The sequence below is a fragment of the Haliotis rufescens genome, unplaced genomic scaffold (assembly GCF_023055435.1).
Source record: "Haliotis rufescens isolate VD_foot unplaced genomic scaffold, xgHalRufe1.0.p SCAF_2, whole genome shotgun sequence".
Taxonomy (NCBI): Eukaryota; Metazoa; Mollusca; class Gastropoda; order Lepetellida; family Haliotidae; genus Haliotis; species Haliotis rufescens.
The window spans coordinates 57161571-57181698 of NW_025963890.1; the positions used below are offsets into that span (position 1 = coordinate 57161571).

Sequence of the window (20128 nt, forward strand, 5' to 3'; positions counted from 1 at the left end):
TGTTGATATAAACACTTTGTGAAGCTCTAAATATTATTTGTTTGAGACAATATTGGGTCAGTGGGTTTAGCAGGGGAAAATTCTAATCTAATTAAAACTCAGGATATTTACTTGTTTACGGCAACTTTGAGGGTTTTGTTTGATCATTTAGGGTTTATTACATCAAGTTTTTTGTTTTGTTTTTATTGTTGTATCTTTTTGTTTATCTGAACCTTCAGAATTGTGCTGAAAGGCACATAAAAATAGATTTTAAGTATAAGACAATTCATAAACTTTAGAAGTGGCACCTAACAGATTTTATTATGAAATGTGTAATTTTTTACACATATTACACAATCAACAATGGTTTTCAACACTATGTTACAATAAGTTAAGACATGAATTTTGTTTTTGAAAAAAAGGTATTACTGTTGGGAAGTTTTTCAATGACCTATGTGATCCCCATTCTGTGGTTACCTGTATATCTGGAGCTGTAGATGTAACTGAATTCACTCGTTCTCTCACACTACCACGTTCTGATTTCAGGTGATCCTGCTGCTTGTGATCCTGGTGATGAGGAAGCGCATCTCGCTGGTGGTGGCGCTGTTCCACGAAGCAGGGAAATGTATCAGCTCAATGCCCTGTCTCCTGGCACAGCCCATCTGGACGTTCTTCATCCTTCTCATCTTCTTCGTCTACTGGGTCATAGTGCTCATATATCTCGCGACAGCAGGTGGGTGGAATCAACATCATAGCATACCTGTCTATGTCGTTAGTGGGTGAAATGTACACCATATCCACAATGTTTTTTTTCAACATGAAATATATACCATTTCATAACTGTTTTATTATGAGATGTAATAAACATTGTATCATATGTGTGTAGAAATACAGTGAAATATACACCATTTCATGACTGTTTTATTATGAGATGCAATAAACATTGTATCATATGTGTGTAGAAATACAGTGAAATATACACCATTTTATAGTTTTTAATGAGATAAAATATACAATGTATCATATGTCTTTGTAGAAAGAGCAAAATATATATCATAAACTTATTTGTGTGAAATATGCATTATATCATACCGTTCTGTGTTGTAATTGGGCAAAATGAACAACATGCCAAAATAAATACACTGTTTAATAAATGTTTAACATGATATGAAATATACACACACATGCCTATATAGGAAGTAATAGTTTGTGTGATAGGTGAACTGCTTCTTTGTGGTAAGTGGGTGAAATATACACCATGTTATCAATATTTAGTAAAAAGTGAAATAGAGGCTGGTGTGATGCATCTTGCATAAATGCTTTTAGAACACGCATTTTGTTTCCAATCAATATTCTAACAGCAGATGGATAGCCATGTACATACATGTATCATTCATATTCCTACATTTACTTGCTGAACTGGCTAACGACCAGTTATCACCGAGGACCAATTATCACTAACTCCCCGTTATAGCTATGATCGCATCTCGTTTTACTTTTGCTCGGTTTCATTAGAAGAGAGAAATATTATACAAAAATGATGCACAAAATTGACTCTTGTGAATAAATATTAAAAAACAACCATATAATCACTTTGCTCAAATACAGCTTTAGAAGAGACACGCGGGAGGTGTCACGTGACAGGAGGTGTCGTTTCGCAAACAAAAATCCAACACCACGATGATGCACATTCAGTTCTGTTATAGCTTACTATCTGTGAGTCATTTCTTCCCCAAATTAAAACCTGTTTGAGCTATTTTTCCACAAAAGCATAACCCTGTATATATCATGAAATCCATAGTACATAGTGTTTGAGGTTAAGCATGTGGAAATCGAATTTGGGGAATATTGGTGTACAGTGTGCAGACGACAAATTGAAAAAAGCATTTCTTTTTAATTTTTAATGAATATAAAAATGGAGTGCAATACCAGAGAAAATAGAAAGTGTAATATGTATAACTGAAGCGATGAGTGTGATCACGTGGCACATGCTGTTAGAAGATGGCGATAACTCGTACAGTTGGGAAATTTCTGTTTCCACTGTTTTGATTCCCTGTTGTCACATTATAACAGAAATCTACTGAGTTTTTTCTACAGACAGATTTACGCACATTGGCTCATGGTTTCACACAAATCAAAGATATTTGTACAGTTAACTTTGTACAAGGAATATTTCAGAAATAACATGAAAAAAATGGCGCTAACTGGTCAGTGACCAGTACAGTAATGGGGGCACAGATGGACATGTGTCACAACTTGCCAGGATCCTACAATTGTGGGTTTGAATCCCAATTTCCGACTGGTTATGATCTCTCCAAGCCATGCTTGCCCATGTTTTTTTACCAGTTGTCAGCACAGAGCGTGTGTGACTGAAGCAAGGTGGCCCAGATGTTGTTTAGGCCCAAATCTCTGTCTGTGCAGCATGGAACAGAATGTGAAGCCTTGTGAAATATTTACAATATCATTCAGTTTTATACAGGACAAGGATAGATATCACTTCTCTCAAGTATTAGAGAGGCGATGGGTAACCTGGGTCAAAACGTAGGCAGCTAATTCTGAATGACCCACTCACTCACTCACTCACTCACTCACTCACTCACTCACTCACTCACTCACTCAAACACTTACTCACTCAAACACTTACTCACTCAAACACTCACTCACTCACTCCCCTACACACTCACTCACTCCCCTACTCACTCACTCACTCCACCAATCACTCCACCACTCAAACACTCACTCAAACACTCGCTCACTCACTCCGCTACACACTCACTCCCCTACTCACTCACTCACTCCACCAACCACTCCACCGCTCACTCCACCACTCAAACACTCACTCAAACACTCACTCACTCACTCCCCTACACACTCACTCACTCCACCAACCACTCCACCGCTCACTCCACCACTCAAACACTCACTCAAACACTCACTCACTCACTCCCCTACACACTCACTCACTCCCCTACTCACTCACTCACTCCACCAATCACTCCACCACTCAAACACTCACTCAAACACTCGCTCACTCACTCCCTCACTCCCCTACACACTCACTCACTCCCCTACTCACTCACTCACTCCACTAATCACTCCACCAATCACTCCACCAATCACTCCACCACTCAAACACTCACTCAAACACTCGCTCACTCACTATCCCACCCACCCCACACACCCCACACATCTCAATGTAATTGGTTAAGTGAGACTTAGATAGTGTGACAATCCATGAATATGTGCTCCACAAACAGACATGGTTCTACATATCACAGGGCCAATTTCGGTCCGACTAGTTTATTTCAGATATTATCAATGTTTATTGAGTGAGCTCCAGTATCTAGCACAGATATTTTTCAACCAAGTGGAATTGACCCAACCCAGTTTCTGTTACCCAATTGAAACCTGAAGTGTATGTCACCCACAACCTCTTCCATTTGTAATTAATAACACTTTGTGCAGGTCCATCATCAGGGACAATAAAAGTTGGCTCAATCTATATCTCACTCTGTTTGTTTTGTCCTGGACAAAAAATTCCCCAGAAAATATCGTATTGAACTAAGCACCATGTTAAGTGCAGAGCTAGTCTCTACATACTTTTGAGATGCAATTAAGGGCTTTTAGTGCGGTGGAAAAAACTCTTGGTCAATATTAGTCCTCTCCTCGATTGAAATGAACAAGATGGAAAGGTCATCCATTACACCTGTAGCGATGTTTATTGCTCCTTGGAAGAGATGGTGCTCTTCATTGAAGTCTATCTCATTTCAGTGTGTTAGTAAAGTCAAAATCTCGGCCTGGTTGCTGAAATGTTTTATATCAAACATAGCTTCATGAATATTTTGAATGGGATGGATATTTAAGGTGTCAAAGTTTGTGATTATCAGTGTCTTATAAATGTTTTGGTGGATAATGATCCTTGTTTCTGGTTGGCAATAGAGTATTTTGCCTTTACATAATGTCTTGGTTCCGATTGAGGTGTGTGGTCGAGATCTTTTCTGTCTAAAGAGTGAGTAAATATGGTTTTATGCTGCTCATCAGACCAGAACTCCCATATCCATCAATGACTTCCACATCAGCCCATGACTTCCACATCAGTCAATGACTTACACATCAGCCCACGACTCCCACACATCAGTCTGTGACTCACACATTAGCCCATGACTCACACATCAGCCCATGACTCGCACATCCACCCACGACTCGCACATCCACCCATGACTCACACATCCACCCATGACTCACACATCAACTCATCACTAACACACCCACCCACGACTCACATATCAGCCCATGACTCGCACATCAGCCCATGACTCACACATCCACCCACAACTCACACATCAGCCCATAACTCGCACATCCACCCAAGACTCGCACATCCACCCATGACTCACACATCCACCCGCAACTCACACATCCACCCGCGACTCACACATCCACCCACGACTCACACATCAACCCATGACTCACACATCCACCCAAGACTCGCACATCCACCCATGACTCACACATCAACCCATGACTCACAGACCGCCTCCGTGGTCTTGTGGTAGAGCGTCCGCCCGGAGAGCGGAAGGTCCGGGGTTCGATCCCCGACCGCGTCATACAAAAAGACATTAAAAGATTGTACTTGTTGTTACCCTGTCTGGCGCTCGGCATTAAGGGGCTAAAACAAGGACTGGTCGGCTCGGAGTCAGTATACTGTGTCTGAGTGGGGTATTCATGTTAAACTGCGGCATGGTATCTCAGTGAGCTAGCACTATAAATCGGCATCAGTCCGGACTAGTACAAGCAGCCACACACACACATACATGTGCATGCACGTCGCTATATAAGTGCAATAATCTTGGACGCGACGTTAAACCCAATTTCACCTCACCTCACCTCATGACTCACACATCCACCGACAACTCACACATCCACCCATGACTCACACATCAACCCACGACTCACACATCAACCCATGACTCACACGTCTACCCACGACTCACACATCAACCCATGACACACATCCACCCACAACTCACACATCAATCCATGACTCACACATCAACCCATGACTCACACATCAACCTGAGATTCCAACATTGTAATTGAACGAGGTTTATTGTGAGACGGAATTAATATTTACACTTTTGTTATTCTTGTTTCAGAAAAGGTATCAATAAACAAGAGTACAAAGTTTGTGGAGTACATCGAACATGAAAATGTGTCGTATTTCTGGTGGTACCACGCGATAGGGCTGGTGTGGACGGGCGAGTTCATCATCGCCTGTCAGCAGCTCGTTATCTCTGGAGCTGTGGCCACATGGTACTTTACAAGGTAAGGAAACATTAAGGACATCAAGATGAATTGACAGGATCAACCAAACGTTCATATTTATAGTATATGGTTTATGAAAAAGGGCAAAACCTCAGTAATAATAGCATTGTTTTATTGCTATTAAATTTAGCTATCTGTCGACCAGTTTGGTAATGCATTCCTCCATTGGCACAGTTGTTGAATTGATTTTATGTCCCCTCCTAAAAGGGCAGGGATATATAGTTATACCAAGGAATTCATTTTTTGTGTAACTTGAAAACTACTGCATAGATTCTTTTTTAACTTGGTAAGCACTTTCTCTACCAATAGGAGAGGTTCAGTATGAAGTTGGATTTCAATAGTTGGATTTTCTGAAAAATATACACCCATTTTTCATAATTTTACTTAGAATTGTTTTAATTAAACATTTATGTGACCTATAACTTGAAAATTAATGCATGCATTCTTTTCAAATTTTGCGAACAGTTTCCATTCTAATAGAAGGGGTGCAGTGTAAAGATTGATTTCGAAAAGTGGATTTTCTGAGAAAATATTGCTTTTTTTTCATGTTTTGAACTTAGAAATATGTTGGATTTGAAGTTGGGGAATTAGTGAAACCTGCTCACTCTTTGCTTTGTTTTTATATTTTTTTACCATCACTGGCCAAGAAAAGAAATTGATCTAGTTGAAATTCTAAATAGAATGGAGGGTGTGGGGTTGTTTAACAATTGTTGGAATATGGTGCACTGTTTTCATTGTTACTTTGGGATTGAGTTAACAGCGACTTATTCTGACTTATCTCCCCTTCATGGCTTTGTTGTTGGAATCTCCGATGTTCAGAAGTCTGCAGCAAATGGCAATAAGAATTCCCAAATTGGGGTAAAGAAATTCATGCTAAAATGTTTATATCAAATATATGGCTCTGTGGAGGTGACTTGTATTTCATTGATAAAATGACCAATAAATAGGCATCATTGTTATAAATCTCGATTTTGCACAGAGTTTTTTTTTCCCGATTTTCCTCCCAGGGGCACTTGGTTTGGAATTTCAGATAAATGCTTGCTTGGCTGTGCAAGGGCCTAACAGTCATGAGTCTTCCATAACGATAATCATGGTTTCACCAAAGTCACAATCTGTGTCATTTAAAGTTTTCCTGAGATATTTTGCAGACTCCTTACACTTTAAAGCTTTTCATGCATTAAAGCCTAACACTTTCAATGACAATGTATTGTTAATTATTGCAGGGACAAGGAGTCTATAAAATGTGCAATCTGCGTGTCTATTGGTCGTCTCGTTATCTACCACCTGGGCTCGGTGGCGCTGGGGTCGCTCGTCATCACTCTCATCAAGATGCCGAGGATGATACTCATGTACTTAAATAAGAAGTAAGTTGGTATTCCCTTTAACTGTAGAGTTGCATCCCTTAGTTGTGCCAGGATCAGCTAATCGAGATCCCGATTATGATGCTAGGGTTGTCAGCACCAAACCCATGCTAGTGGATTTCACCTGTGATAAACGTCAATGTCCAGCAGACCCGTGAAGATCCGGGGTAGAATAGGTCTTCAGCAACCCATGCTTGCCGTAAAAGGCGACTATGCTTGTCGTAAAAGCCGACTAACGGGATCAGGTGGTCAGGCTCGCTGACTTGGTTGATGCATGTCATCAATTCCAATTGCATTGATCGATGTTCATGATGTCAATCACTGGATTGTCTGGTACAGACTTGATTATTTACAGTCATATAGCTGGAATATTGCTGAGTGCAGCGTAAAACAACAAACCAAACCAATGTCCAGCATGACTTTGGGCTTTCCTCCCACAAGAAACTGACTTACAGATGAAATATTGATCCAAGCAGTGTCAATCCCAACACAGCAACTCACTTATATGCAAAATAGACTAATGAAATTGGTAACTATTTCATCCATATATGCTTTTTTCTACAGATTAAAAACTTCAGAGAACAGTTGTGCCCAGTTCTGTATGAAGTGCTGCATCTGCTGTCTGTGGTGTGTGGAGAAGTGCCTCAAATACTTAAACGCTAATGCGTACACCCTTGTAGGTCAGTATTCCAGCCAAATATTGAATCTACATTCCTTGTTGGTCAGTATTGTCCACCCCAATACTCAATATACATCCTTGTTGGTCAGTATTGTCCTCATCCTCTTTAGATACCATTTTTACGAAACGTGTGTACTTTCTATGGTATCTGACGAGAATGAGTGTGGTATTTTATTTATTACCCATATTAAATATGTATATAAGCATACCCAACTGAAACCGGTTACAAATCTGGTTGCTCATGAATATTGATATATGTCCAAGTATGGGCGTTGTTGACATTTCTATGCATACGCATTAACAACATGTTCCTGCTGTTGTGTGTGTAAACATGACAGCACCAAAACTCAAGATCCTTTTTTTAGAATTTCTTCAATTAATGGTAATTCAAGCGCATTGTTGTTAGTACGCAGGACAACTGTAAGAAAACTTAAAAAGTCAAATAGCGCTGCACTTTGAATCTCAGATCAACACTCTGTCACTGGCACCAACCAGGTCCCAACTGTGCAATCAAAATGGTTCGGTTTCCTTGATCTATCAGCTGAATTAAAATCCTTTCTGTACCATTTGGGAAGAGGGAAATCAGAGTGTTCGCCAAAGACATTTATGTTAACTGTACGACCCTATACTGAAGATGTGGAAATCAACAAACTCTAGTCTGCTTGCTTGTTAGTGACAGCTTCGAATGAAGGGAAAGGTCACCATTGGAATAAGAAAAGAGAACTGTAATCTACTCTCATCGTTTTACGCTAGAGATCACTAATGTCATTGTTCTCATTTGGGATCTTTTGGGCCACAAAAACAGAAGTCAGGCACACTTCCACAGAGTCGAATGATTTGTTCACTTTAAGTGATCTGGTTATGCAGTCGTTTTGTTCATTCATAAATCAACACCTTCGGAAACAATGTCACAAAATACGCTTACACCACGCTTAACCTTTTACGTAAAATCAAATTGAAAGTCGCAAAAGTGGTTAGGTGGATCACGCTCATAGGGACCCTTCATCTATCGGTAGTCGTACATTGTAAATGTATATAGCTCGATTATATAATGTCTGTCCTAGCTCTATGCATAACTAATATGGAATCCAAAGCTAATTTGAGTCGTGTGATTATCTTGTTTGGATTAATAAAGATTGTGTAAATGTCTCTCGCTTTCATGAGATTCCTTCAGTTCTGCCATGTAGTTGTAAAAGTGAATAAGGTCTTGTGAATTTTTTATGAATGAAAAAAGTAGTTCCGGTTCGACAGATGTTACAGTTATCCAATCAAAACAAATAAAACGAGGCCCACCTTGTACTACACATTTAGTATCTTACCACCTGTATCTTCACCACTTGGGTAATAAACAACATTATTGGCCAGTTTTGTCCACCCAAATACTGAATATAAACCCTTGTAGGTCAGTATTCTCCGCCCAAATGTTGAATATACATCTAGGTTAGAATTGCCCACCCAAATATTGAATATAATCCCTCGTGGGTCAGTATTCTCCACCCAAATATTGAATATAGGTTCTTGTAATTTGGTATAGAACAATGATGTGCACCCCCAGGTATTGCACATATATATTTCCTTTTAGGTTAGGATTTGTTTTTATTTTGTTCAAAATTGGGATTTTAAAAAATATTTTCCCCTAAATTCAGTTATTTTAACATTTCATTCAGTGCAGTATTGTATAATTAAACATTCAAAGCCTCTTCGATCCCCGTTATTGGTCCTGTTATCAGTGAAATGGTATATCTTTGTGATGTGCTGACAGTCCCTATGCCTTTTGTAAAATCATGAAATGATACAGTCTGATGCTCAGAAAGTGATGTAGAGTCAACATGACTGTTACCTTTTTCACCTTTGAAATACAAGTCACCTCTAAAAAAACATAACAATATAACTACAATGACATGAATGGGGAAATTTGGGAATTATTACTGACATTTTCTGCAGACTTCGGGTCGAATATAGGCCTGGGCAGGTCTTCATACCCCCCCCCCAGTTAGTATTAAATACCACCATTTTCCCCTTTGTTGGTTCATATTTAACCTAAATGTGTACGCACTTTTATTGAATATTACCATTTTGCTTTCAATATGCATCCAAACATTGCATTGCTTCCTTTCTGATGAAACCATGGCAACGAGCAATATTGTCACAGACATATATATATGAGATCAGTAACACGGTTTCTCTACAGTCAGATACACAATGGCTATATAGACCTGCCACCGTCTGTCGCAACACATTGTTTAGTTTGGATCAAACTTAAAATAAAAAACAACCCTAAAATAAATTTCAGAAAAAAATTGCTCATGATTAACCTCTTTCTGGAATAATATGCAAACTTGTCGTCCCGTAGTTTCCTATTTTCTGTGTATAATCATCACGTGAACAAGCATTCTGGTTTACACAGTTGCCACTGATGAAGTAAAATTATCAATACATTGATCCTCTTCTTCCAAGTAAAGGCTACATGCATGTTACACAATGTTGCATTATAACTGCATGACACATATTGATATTGAGGGGGCGGTCGGGTAGCCTAGTGGTTAAAGCGTTCGCTCGTCATGCCGAAGACCTGGGTTCGATTCCCGACATGGGTACAATGTGTGAAGCCCATTTCTGGTGTCCCCCGCCGTGATATTGCTGGAATATTGCTAAAAGCTGTGTAAAACCATACTCACTCACTCACTCACTGATATTGAGTATAGCTATCAATGTAATTTTTTTCTCTTTCCAGCTATTAGTGGTAAAAATTTCTGCAAATCAGCAAAGAGGGTAAGTGTTTTTTAATCTTGATAATTTGGTTGTAGACATTATTGATAATTATAGCTAAAATGGATAGAATTATCATTAAAGCACCCACATGTTATCAGAAATGAGTGGACCACTGTAACTTGATAATGCCCTCATATTGCTTGATGACGGGCCATTATTATGCCCGTTGTTATGTGACGTCATAGGGATAGGTGACGCCACGTTGAATAGTGACGTCATCTGGTTTTTTTCTATGATATTTCCATATCTGGAAAAGTGGGTCAGTGACATTCGTGTTGATTGCAGTAAATGTTTCAAAACCGATATCGTTGTTTTTTTTATTTGATAACAAATTCTATCCAACCTTCGCATCTTAAACCTATTCAACTGTATAAACACTGCCTCCTATCCTGTATATATACTTGTCAACCATACTCTGTACATCACTTGCTTGATAGTGGTGTTAGAACCTACACCGAAACATCGCTACTAATTGTAATAAAGAAGATGTTATCCATATATCTTATCCTTACTTACTAAATTCTATCCATTTTAGCTATAATAACGGTAACGCTATATTTCAGGGCATTATCATTTGCAGAAGCCCTCGGTCTTTTCAACTGCCCTCCTTCATTGGGCAGTTAATGGAACTTCTGCAAATGATAATATCCTGGAAAATAGCGTTACCCTTATATTATTTATAGATTTTAGTAGTTCAGTCAGTTAGTTCTAAACGATTTATTATGGAAAAATTTATTTCTTTATTAAAAATTAATGTCTCAAACAATTAAATTGTAAATGTTTTGGGATTATCTCCCCTTGAATACAGCAGCTTTTTCGGGAAATTGCTCCAAATGAGAGACAGTGTAAATATAATCATCTGTACATGATTTGATACTTCAAAATCAAATTAAAATCACAAATCATAAAATATGAATCTATTTATGAAACATTATTCAAATGCATTGCTGGTGTCCCCCTCCGTGATATTGCTGGAATATTTCTAAAGGGGCGTAAAACCATACTCACTGACTCACTCATTGAGGCAGGATGTTTGTTGTGGTTTATGAGCAAGTGTTACATTCACTGTTTTATTTTATTTTCCAGGCGTTTATAATCTTGGTGAGCAACTCATTACGAGTGGCCGCCATCAACAGTATAGGGGACTTCATGCTCTTCCTTGGGAAACTGGGTGTCATGGGGGCCACAGCTGCTGTTGGAATAATGTGGTTGAAGGTAATCTTTGTGTATTCTTGCAGTAGAATGCTATTTTTGAACAATTTTATAAAGACTGTATAGCAGGAAAAACATTTTCCACAAGGCATGATTGCTTTATTCACTTGCGATAAAATGTCTGTCATAAATACCACCAAACACCAAGGCCCCGCTCTATGACCGATGTTAGCACTAAGACGAAGATAACGCTTGTTTTTTAACATAGACTTCTGACAGTCGTAGTCCTAGGCCATCTTGCTTGTTGTACATGCTGACTTATATGATGGAAATATGATTAGAATATGTGACGAATGAAAGTGTACCATGGTACCTGACAACATCAAGTACATTGGGGTAGAATGTGTGATATCAAGTCTGGGCCAGAGAGGCCCCTGGTTGATGGGGTACAATGTGTGAAAAGCGTACCATCGTACCTGATGATATCAAGCCTTGGCCATACAAGCCCCTGGTTATGGTACAATGTGTGAAAAGCGTACCATCGTACCTGATGATATCAAGCCTGGGCCAGACAGGCCCCTGGGTGAGAGGGTACATTGTGTGACAGATGAAAGCGTACCATCGTAACTGATGATATCAAGTCTGGCTCAGACACGCCACCGGTTGAGAGATTACATTGTGTGAAAAGTGTACCATTGTACCTGATCATATCAAGTCTGGGCCAGACAGGCCCCTGGGTGAGAGGGTACATTGTGTGACAAACAAAAAGTATACCATCGTACCCGATGATATCATGTGTAGGCCAGACAGGCCCCTGGTTGATTGGGTACATTGTGTACCATCGTACCTGATGATATCATGTGTAGGCCGGACAGGCCCCTGGTTGATTGGGTACATTGTGTACCATCGTACCTGATGATATCATGTCTAGGCTAGACAGACCCCTGGCTGATGGGGTACCTAAAGATATCGAGTTACACAGTCATTGCTATACACAGACATCATGACATGAGTTAATTAATGCTTGTTTCCTGTTTCAGAGTCGCACTGATCTTCATTTCTTTGCCATTCCTGTACTGCTTGTTTGTGTATTTGCGTACTTCGTTGCTCACAGCTTTTTGACAGTGTATGAGGTGAGTTAAACTTTGATCTATTGAGGTTCGGGAGACAAAGAAAGAATTTAAAATAATTCACCTGGCTGGTTATCCTGCTGGAGTGTATCATAAAAGTCAGTCAATATTTGTACTGATTAGGTTCCTAGAGGCTCTACATGTCAGGGGTTTGGTAGGGTGCTCAGTAGTGTGAGAAGATTCAACATCCATTTGTCTAGGGGCGGTGGGTAGCCTAGTGGTTAAGGCGTTAGCTCGTGACGCCGAAGACCCGGGTTCGATTCCTGACATGGGTATAATGTGTGAAGCCCATTTCTGGTGTCCCCCGTGATATTGCTGGAATATTGCTATAGCGGCGTAAAACCAAACTCACTCACTCCATTTGTGTGCTAAACAATTAGTTAATTTTCCTTGAAATAAAACTAGTAGTTTAGGGCTGTGTAACTATTGAAATTAGGAGATTGCATCTCCTCTTCTCTGTTGACTGACAATGTAGTGATGTATGCATAGGTATTTTTATTCTCCTGATGATGAGACATTCCTAAACAAATCACAGAATTGAATAACTCGGTAGCTTACTGTAGAAATTTGACATTTAGAAATTATGCTGCTGACCTACTAGAACCCAAGACAATATATTGTATGGCAACAATGCAGAAACTGATAGCTGCTTTTGTACATTTTAGATGGTGATTGATGCGCTGCTGTTATGTTTCTGTGAAGATTGTGATATGAACGACGGATCACCAGAGAGGCCCTTCTTTGCCAGCAAGGATCTCATGGTAGGTCCACTGTATGATGGCCCCTTGAAGATCTGGGTTAGAAAAGGTCTTCAGCAACCCATGCTCGCTGTAAGAGGCGACTAACGGTATCGGGCGGTCAGGCTCGCTGAATTTGTATCCAAATTTCATGGATCGATGCTCATGATGTCAATCACTGGCTTATCTGGTCCAGATTATTTACACCATCATACAGCTGGAATATTGCTGAGTGCTTATTGATTATTAGATGATTATTAGATTTACAAAAATGTAAGGTGGGAGGCATTTTATTATTTGCATATATTTTTATTTATTTTGAATCTTAATCGGTTCCAGGTGTACATCCAAGACAGTAGCAAAGCCTTGAATGAGTTGACGAAGCGAAAAGGCAGCGATGAGATGGAGCCTGCGGAGGTGTGACAATGATTGACACTCGCACACATGCTCATTTCACATTACGAGTGACGTCATTCTGTCATCCACTAACACTGCCACAGTGATGGCAGTAGTGAAATATACATCATGGTGCAACAGTGACATGGACATCTATGAAATAGATGACATCAAAACGAACAATCATTTAAGTTCATGTCAGTCACAGACAATGACATGGTGGATTTCAAGATTTGTCATAAATATGGGATTTTTATATTTGCAAGCATCTGTTATTTTTCCTGCTTTTTTCCTTTCATCGTGGCGCTATCAACTTTTGTTGACCTTGATGTGGAGAATGTGTGATTATTCCACTCAGGATGTGATCAAAGGGAGACAACTACATTCAACCTTCATCTTGCCTTCCACTAAAGAAGCGACAATGATTTAACACTGATTCAATCTTTTTGTTTTCACTAACAGTAACACAAACTTGAAATCATGTTTTTAATTTGATCATGGTTGTGATTCATTGATTATAACTAAATCTCAATACGGATCTGTCGTGTGACCACATAGAGTATTATGGGCAACAAAACATTTTCAAATATGCTTTTCTTTCTTCAGTCAACAGTTATTTTAGTATTAGACAGTGCTCCATATGTCCTGTAATCACTTTTTATTAATGGGGCATAATTAAGTTGTAATATTCAATTATTATATAATTTCATACCATTTATTGATATTTAACCCTGACATATATTACTCAGTAGTGATGCTTTTAATTCTATTATTGGTACTTAAAAATTTGATTTATGTCATTTATTTCTGTAATCTGCCTTTAGGCCTAGTTTGCATCAAGAATGCTAGTTATGATAGTTATCAAATATAATTATACTGTTAATAATAACTGCAGAGAGAAAAATCACTTTATTTTCAGTAAGTTCTACATACAGAGCTGTTAAGAAACGTTTAAAGAAACCTAAGTTTAAGTGATTCGAAACTTTAAAGATGGTTTTTAATTTTATTTTTTAAGGTGAACTCATACTCTTTATTAGTGTGGTATGCAGTGAGAAGTAAGTCATGTGGCCATGACCCAAGTACAGCTGGCCTCTTGAATAGCTTGATATGATTTCATAAGATTTTTGTATATATACAATTCAATTTTTTATAAGGATACTGTTATAAAACATATCAATGTATGAACATCTCTACTCTAAGGAATAGACATACGTACAATGTGCAAAGCTCATTTCTGTTGTGCAACTGCCGTGATATTGCTGGAATATTGCTAAAAGTGGCGTAAAACCATACTCACTCACTCACTCTAAGAAACTGGTCACATTCGACCCCGACATGAAATAGTAGGAATATGCCTATCAAAATTTGAGTAATATATGTATTTGGATATTTGGTTTTGACACAGAATCGTAGTTACAGTAAATATGTTTGCAGCTTTTGTTTTTGTGGATATACAGTTTCAATGCTTTACAAATCAGAATATGAAAATTTCAGTTTTGGAATTTGTTAAAAAAATTATGTCAGACAGACAAACATGCTGTGAAGACTTTCGGCATGGTTTGTTGTATTTTAAATTGTGGTTATGTCAAACTGAATTAATGTGGTTTCTAATGGTGCTTGCACTGGAAAGAAGGTAATATCGGCAACATTCTCGTATGCAATCAGTTTACAGCATCATGTTTATAGTGGATCGACATGTGCAATATCAGGGCTGGTGGTATCTGGCTAATACATGTACTACACACTGATGTAACCTGACCAATTGTATTGAAATGATTTATTCTCGATAAGAAACTTACCATAATTCTCTTTTTTTAAAGAGAATGCTTAAATTCATTCTAATTTTGATATTAAGGGGGGGGGAAAAAGCTAAAACGAAATTCTAAAGATGATGATGATGATGATGATTATGATGAAAAAAAATATAATTAATAAATTAATAATTTATAATACATTTGTGGAACAATACAGAATGAAGTCTTTCTTGAAAGTATGGTCATGGGGAGTTTCATATCGCAGAGCATTATCAACATCTTCAGTCACAGTATATATGCCCACAGAGTTCCATGTTGAAAATTCAGGCAGTTTTTGATTTGTCCAACCATACTGAGCATATTTCAGTTTTTTATTTAGTTCTTCAACTCTTTATTCACAGACACAATTGGTTCAAACCAAGTTGTTGTTTTTCAACATCAGTAATCACTGAGCTTTCAATGGTGGGCTAGGGATGTCCTCAACTACACCACAGTGAACAGGTTTTGTTTGCTTTGCTAAATATTTTCATACCTTTTGTATATATGAAAGAATAGCTCTAATTTGTTTCCTTAGACATGTAAATTTCATATGAATGTATTAATTAGAAATGGTATTAAATCTTGGTGTATATTTTGAAATGTGAATATTCAATATATATGTACATACTAGCTTGGTGGTGTAATATGATGAAAGAGCTATTTTCATTATTTAGAATGGGATTTAGTTTAGGTCAGTTCAAGCATATGCATATCAAGGAAAGGGGGAAAATGGAAAGCTCTTTTCAGAAATCTCCAATTTTATGACAATGTATTTGTGGGACAACATGCAAATGATTTTTATGTCTTTTAAAGACAAAATGAATTTCATCTGTTTGTAAAAGAATAAATGGATGTTTTGTTTTTTCAGTTCATATTTTATTGAGAATGTGTGCTTGTATTTGAATGCTGGTGGTATATGCATATTATACCTATATCTGTCATTGATGGAGATAAGAATCACATCTATTTCAGCAGAAGGAACACAGTTTCGTGATAACTAGACTCTCATGTCAACATGTTTTGAGTTGTGTCAGGATTTTCTAACTTGTATCAGTGATCTGACAATTTTCTAAGTAAACAATAATAGAATTTAAAATTTTGATAATTTGTGTTTCCAGACCAATTTGATTTTTTTAAAGGGTTTTTGTCTAAAAATACCTGAATGCAGAAGAAAAAAGACTTATGTTTAGATACTGCATTGTTTCTGTCCTTCACAGCCATCTTTTGGGGTTCATTTTTTTATGAAAAAAAACCCAGTCCTTAGTCTCCAGATCAAGTGTTTACTGGAACAAGCAAGAGACCTCAAATATTGTCAAATTGTCAATGTAACAGTAACATTTAGGATGGATTATTTATAGATTTGATTATTTCCTGTTATGGGTGGGTTAAATGGATAAAAAGTGACAGGCGGATCGGCTTGCTACTTGAACGAGGCCCAAGTGATCCAAGTAGTGAAACATGGTCTGGCTCTCTACAGCTGCGCGTCACGGATGTTGTTATAGTCTTGTAGTGCAAGTCATAGTGGATCTTCTCATAATGAAACACTTTGTGACATTACATCTTTCAACTTTTAACATAATTTTAATTCTGAAGTTTGGTCAAAAAGAAACATGGATTGAATATTCATCTTTGCTGTTCATTTCTTTCAGATATTTAGATTAGGACATGATAAATCCTTTATTATTAGTTTTTCATCCCCGCCCACTACCAAACACTTCACCTGCATCATTTTATTGTCCTGGAGTATCTATCGCTGTGTGCTCACTTCTTTCTACACTTGATGAAATACAATGTAACAGACTTGAAATGTCACTTAATGTACACCCAGCAGTTTGTTTAGAAAACAAAATAAAATGTAAAAATAACATTGCCTCCAACCCCACGGTTTTGAATATTTGGGATGAACATCGGGTAATAATGAATCATTTTGCACTAAGTTTCTGTTTTAGACTTTCTTGACATGTTGAGTTGTATCAGTAAGGGCAAAAAACATTTATCCATGATTGATTTTTTTCTTAATTCTGTGTATTCTGAAAGCTTCAACATCAATACGATGCATTCAAATGTCAATAGCATACACTCAAACAGTAGCATGCACTTAATCCTTAGTAGCACGCAAACAGTAGCATGCACTCAGATGTTCGTAGCACTAAAACCTCAGTAGCATGCACTCAAACATCAGTAGCATCATGCACTCAAATGTTGTCACCTTGCACATTTCGCCACAAGGTGCTGATTCAGCAGAATGCAATGCACTTGGTGACCTACATGAAATGTGTGTCACACGTCTGTATATGCTCAATAAGTAAAACTTCATAATTGTCTAATTAAAACATTTAGTCTTGATTACCTATCTATGTACTGACCTCGTAAGAATGTTCAGGCAGAGATATTAAAGGTAGAAAAATACATAGATGTTAGAGAAATGTTGGATACATGGTTCAAGTGTTGACTCCTTACTTCTAATCTGGCAACCAAACTGAAATGTTTCATAAAACAGATTGTTATTTTTGTAATAAAATGATTGTCTTCGTGTCCATTATGTGTGTGAGAAGTGTTGGAGTGATTGTTTATGTATATAAAGTCTCAGATGTTAATCATGTCTCAGTGTATTGTCATTTTCATACAAAAACCTCTACATCCGCATAATCAAAGTATTCATTTTCAATGTCCCAGTCTTTTATTGTTTGTAAATGATTTCATCAGTATTGTTACTTATTACAAATATGGTTTCTTTTACACAATGCAAGTACATGTATTTTTAATTTGAGGTTGATCATTTCTGCAGAAGTTTACTCTTTCTAGTTTGCAGCGACTGTTTGTGGATAAACAAATTATTCTTCTTGCATGATTTGGGGTTAAATTACATTTTATAACTTTAATGGAAAACTTTATTCGTTTATTTCATTTATTTGTCTTTCACATTATATTTTTTTGCTTGCTAATACTTGTCATAATTTACCATTTCTGTTTTGGAAACTATTCATGACGTACTTCAACAAAGTAGGACTTTTTCAAATTTTAGAATTTTAGTTTAGTTATTTCAACAGTGTCAGGGAATTCAATTATATTTGAATTCATTTGTATTTTTATTCATTTTGAGAAATTTCATTTCTTAATGAATCCATGTATAATTACTTTTATCCTGTTTCTTGGCACTCAGCATTTTATTATTTTAATCCTTATTATATTATTATTTAGTTGATACATATCATAGACTTTCAATTGTTCTAATGTTTTGTATCCCAGACATAATCACTCACCACTGAATGGTTTTATGGAATTGCAGAACTCATAAGAATTGCACATCCCATTTTATGGCCCGTGTGCATTTTTACTCCAAAAGCAAAAAAAATACATTCATCTCCTCATTGTAATGAAATGCTATGCATAGGTTTGATGACATGAGGCATGATTTTGAAGTGGTACCCAGTGCATTTGTTTAATCAGCTTGTTGTGTACATCCAATATGGCTGCTGTGTAATCCAAAATGGCCACCATCTTCCCGTGTTGTTGATTGCTTGTTCATCATTGTCGGAGAGAGTGCTACCCATCAAACAATCAGCTGTGAATGTACATTTCACTTGGTTTCTGGACTGCATTTTGTGAGCTTTTTTCTTTTGAATGAATTACTGGGTGACTTTTGAAATGAGGTTTTGTATTGTCCCATTGACCAACACGAATATATTTCTACTGACAATAAAATTGTCCAAAGCTACTTTTATTTATTGATTGCTTTGCTCTGATTTCATAAATAATTGCCCTGAAAACTGGATTCAATTCCAAACATGGGTACAATATCGGAAGCCAGTGTCTGGTATTCCCCACCGTGATACTGCTAAAAGCGGCATCAAACCATACTCACTCACTCACTCATCAATGAAAGTGACATCAAGATCTCGTGTGTACACAAGATCATCCTAAGCTACAAAGTCATACTGCATTAATTACAGCGAGTGTAAAAAATGTTGTCATGCAAAGCAGTGGAATCTCCATACTAGTTCATGGCTGTATTTGCGTTGCATCACCTTTATGACATGTAAACATTGAATTTTAGATGCCACAGTTTGCTGTGCAGGGTTGCATCCCATAAGCGTGCCAGAAAGTAATGATCGTGGGTTCGGGTGAGTGAGGTGGGTTTTTAACGCTGCTTTTAACAGTATTCCAGTTATATCACAGTTGTGTCAGCTTAATGTGAGAGGAAAGCCCGAAGTGATGCAGGTCTCAGACGTTTACCACTTCGGTGAAACCCACGAGCATGGGTATGGTCCTGACAAACCTAGAAACATAATCGGGGCGAACCGGGATTCGAACCCACAGTCATAGGTTTCTGGTGTGCCCAAGGGACGCAACGCTGCACAGCGAATTACAGCGCCTTACACGACTGGGCCACCCGTGCCCCCCTGGGTTCGAATCCCAGTTCACTCTGATTATGTTTCATCAAGGAATAAACGTCTTGTGTTTCCTCCCACATCAAGCTGATAGGGCGCCATCAGATAACGCTCACATTTGGAGATCAAAGTATATAGAATTGATCTTCAGCAACCCATGCTTGTTGCGAACTGATCAGGCTTGCTGACATGGTTAATGCATGTCATGGTATCCCAATTCGTTGATCGATACTCCTGATCCCAATCACTGGATTATCTGGTCCAGACTCGATTATTTACAGGCCGCCGTCATATAGCTGGAATATTGCGGAGTGCGACGTTCAACAACACATATGAGATACCTACGCGATAATCGCAAAGAACAATGAAAAACGAATGTGGTTTATATCACCATAAAACATTGTTCTGTAATG

The 20128-nt window shown here is 37.9% G+C and overlaps 1 protein-coding gene across 8 annotated transcripts in view; it reads left to right on the forward strand.

Annotated features, from left to right (window-relative positions):
• LOC124141355 (choline transporter-like protein 1) overlaps positions 1-19042 on the forward strand; it is a 269963-nt gene extending 250921 nt beyond the window's left edge. For all 8 annotated transcript variants that reach the window (XM_046509349.2, XM_046509357.2, XM_048400218.1 and 5 more), the window contains 9 exons: positions 526-712; positions 5136-5304; positions 6528-6668; positions 7230-7345; positions 10079-10116; positions 11203-11331; positions 12309-12401; positions 13064-13159; positions 13475-19042. In XM_046509349.2, the coding sequence (XP_046365305.1) occupies positions 526-712; positions 5136-5304; positions 6528-6668; positions 7230-7345; positions 10079-10116; positions 11203-11331; positions 12309-12401; positions 13064-13159; positions 13475-13558 (1053 nt within the window). In that variant the 3' untranslated portion in view covers positions 13559-19042. The remainder of the gene's footprint in view (positions 1-525; positions 713-5135; positions 5305-6527; positions 6669-7229; positions 7346-10078; positions 10117-11202; positions 11332-12308; positions 12402-13063; positions 13160-13474) is intronic.
• The last annotated feature ends 1086 nt before the right edge of the window (positions 19043-20128 follow it).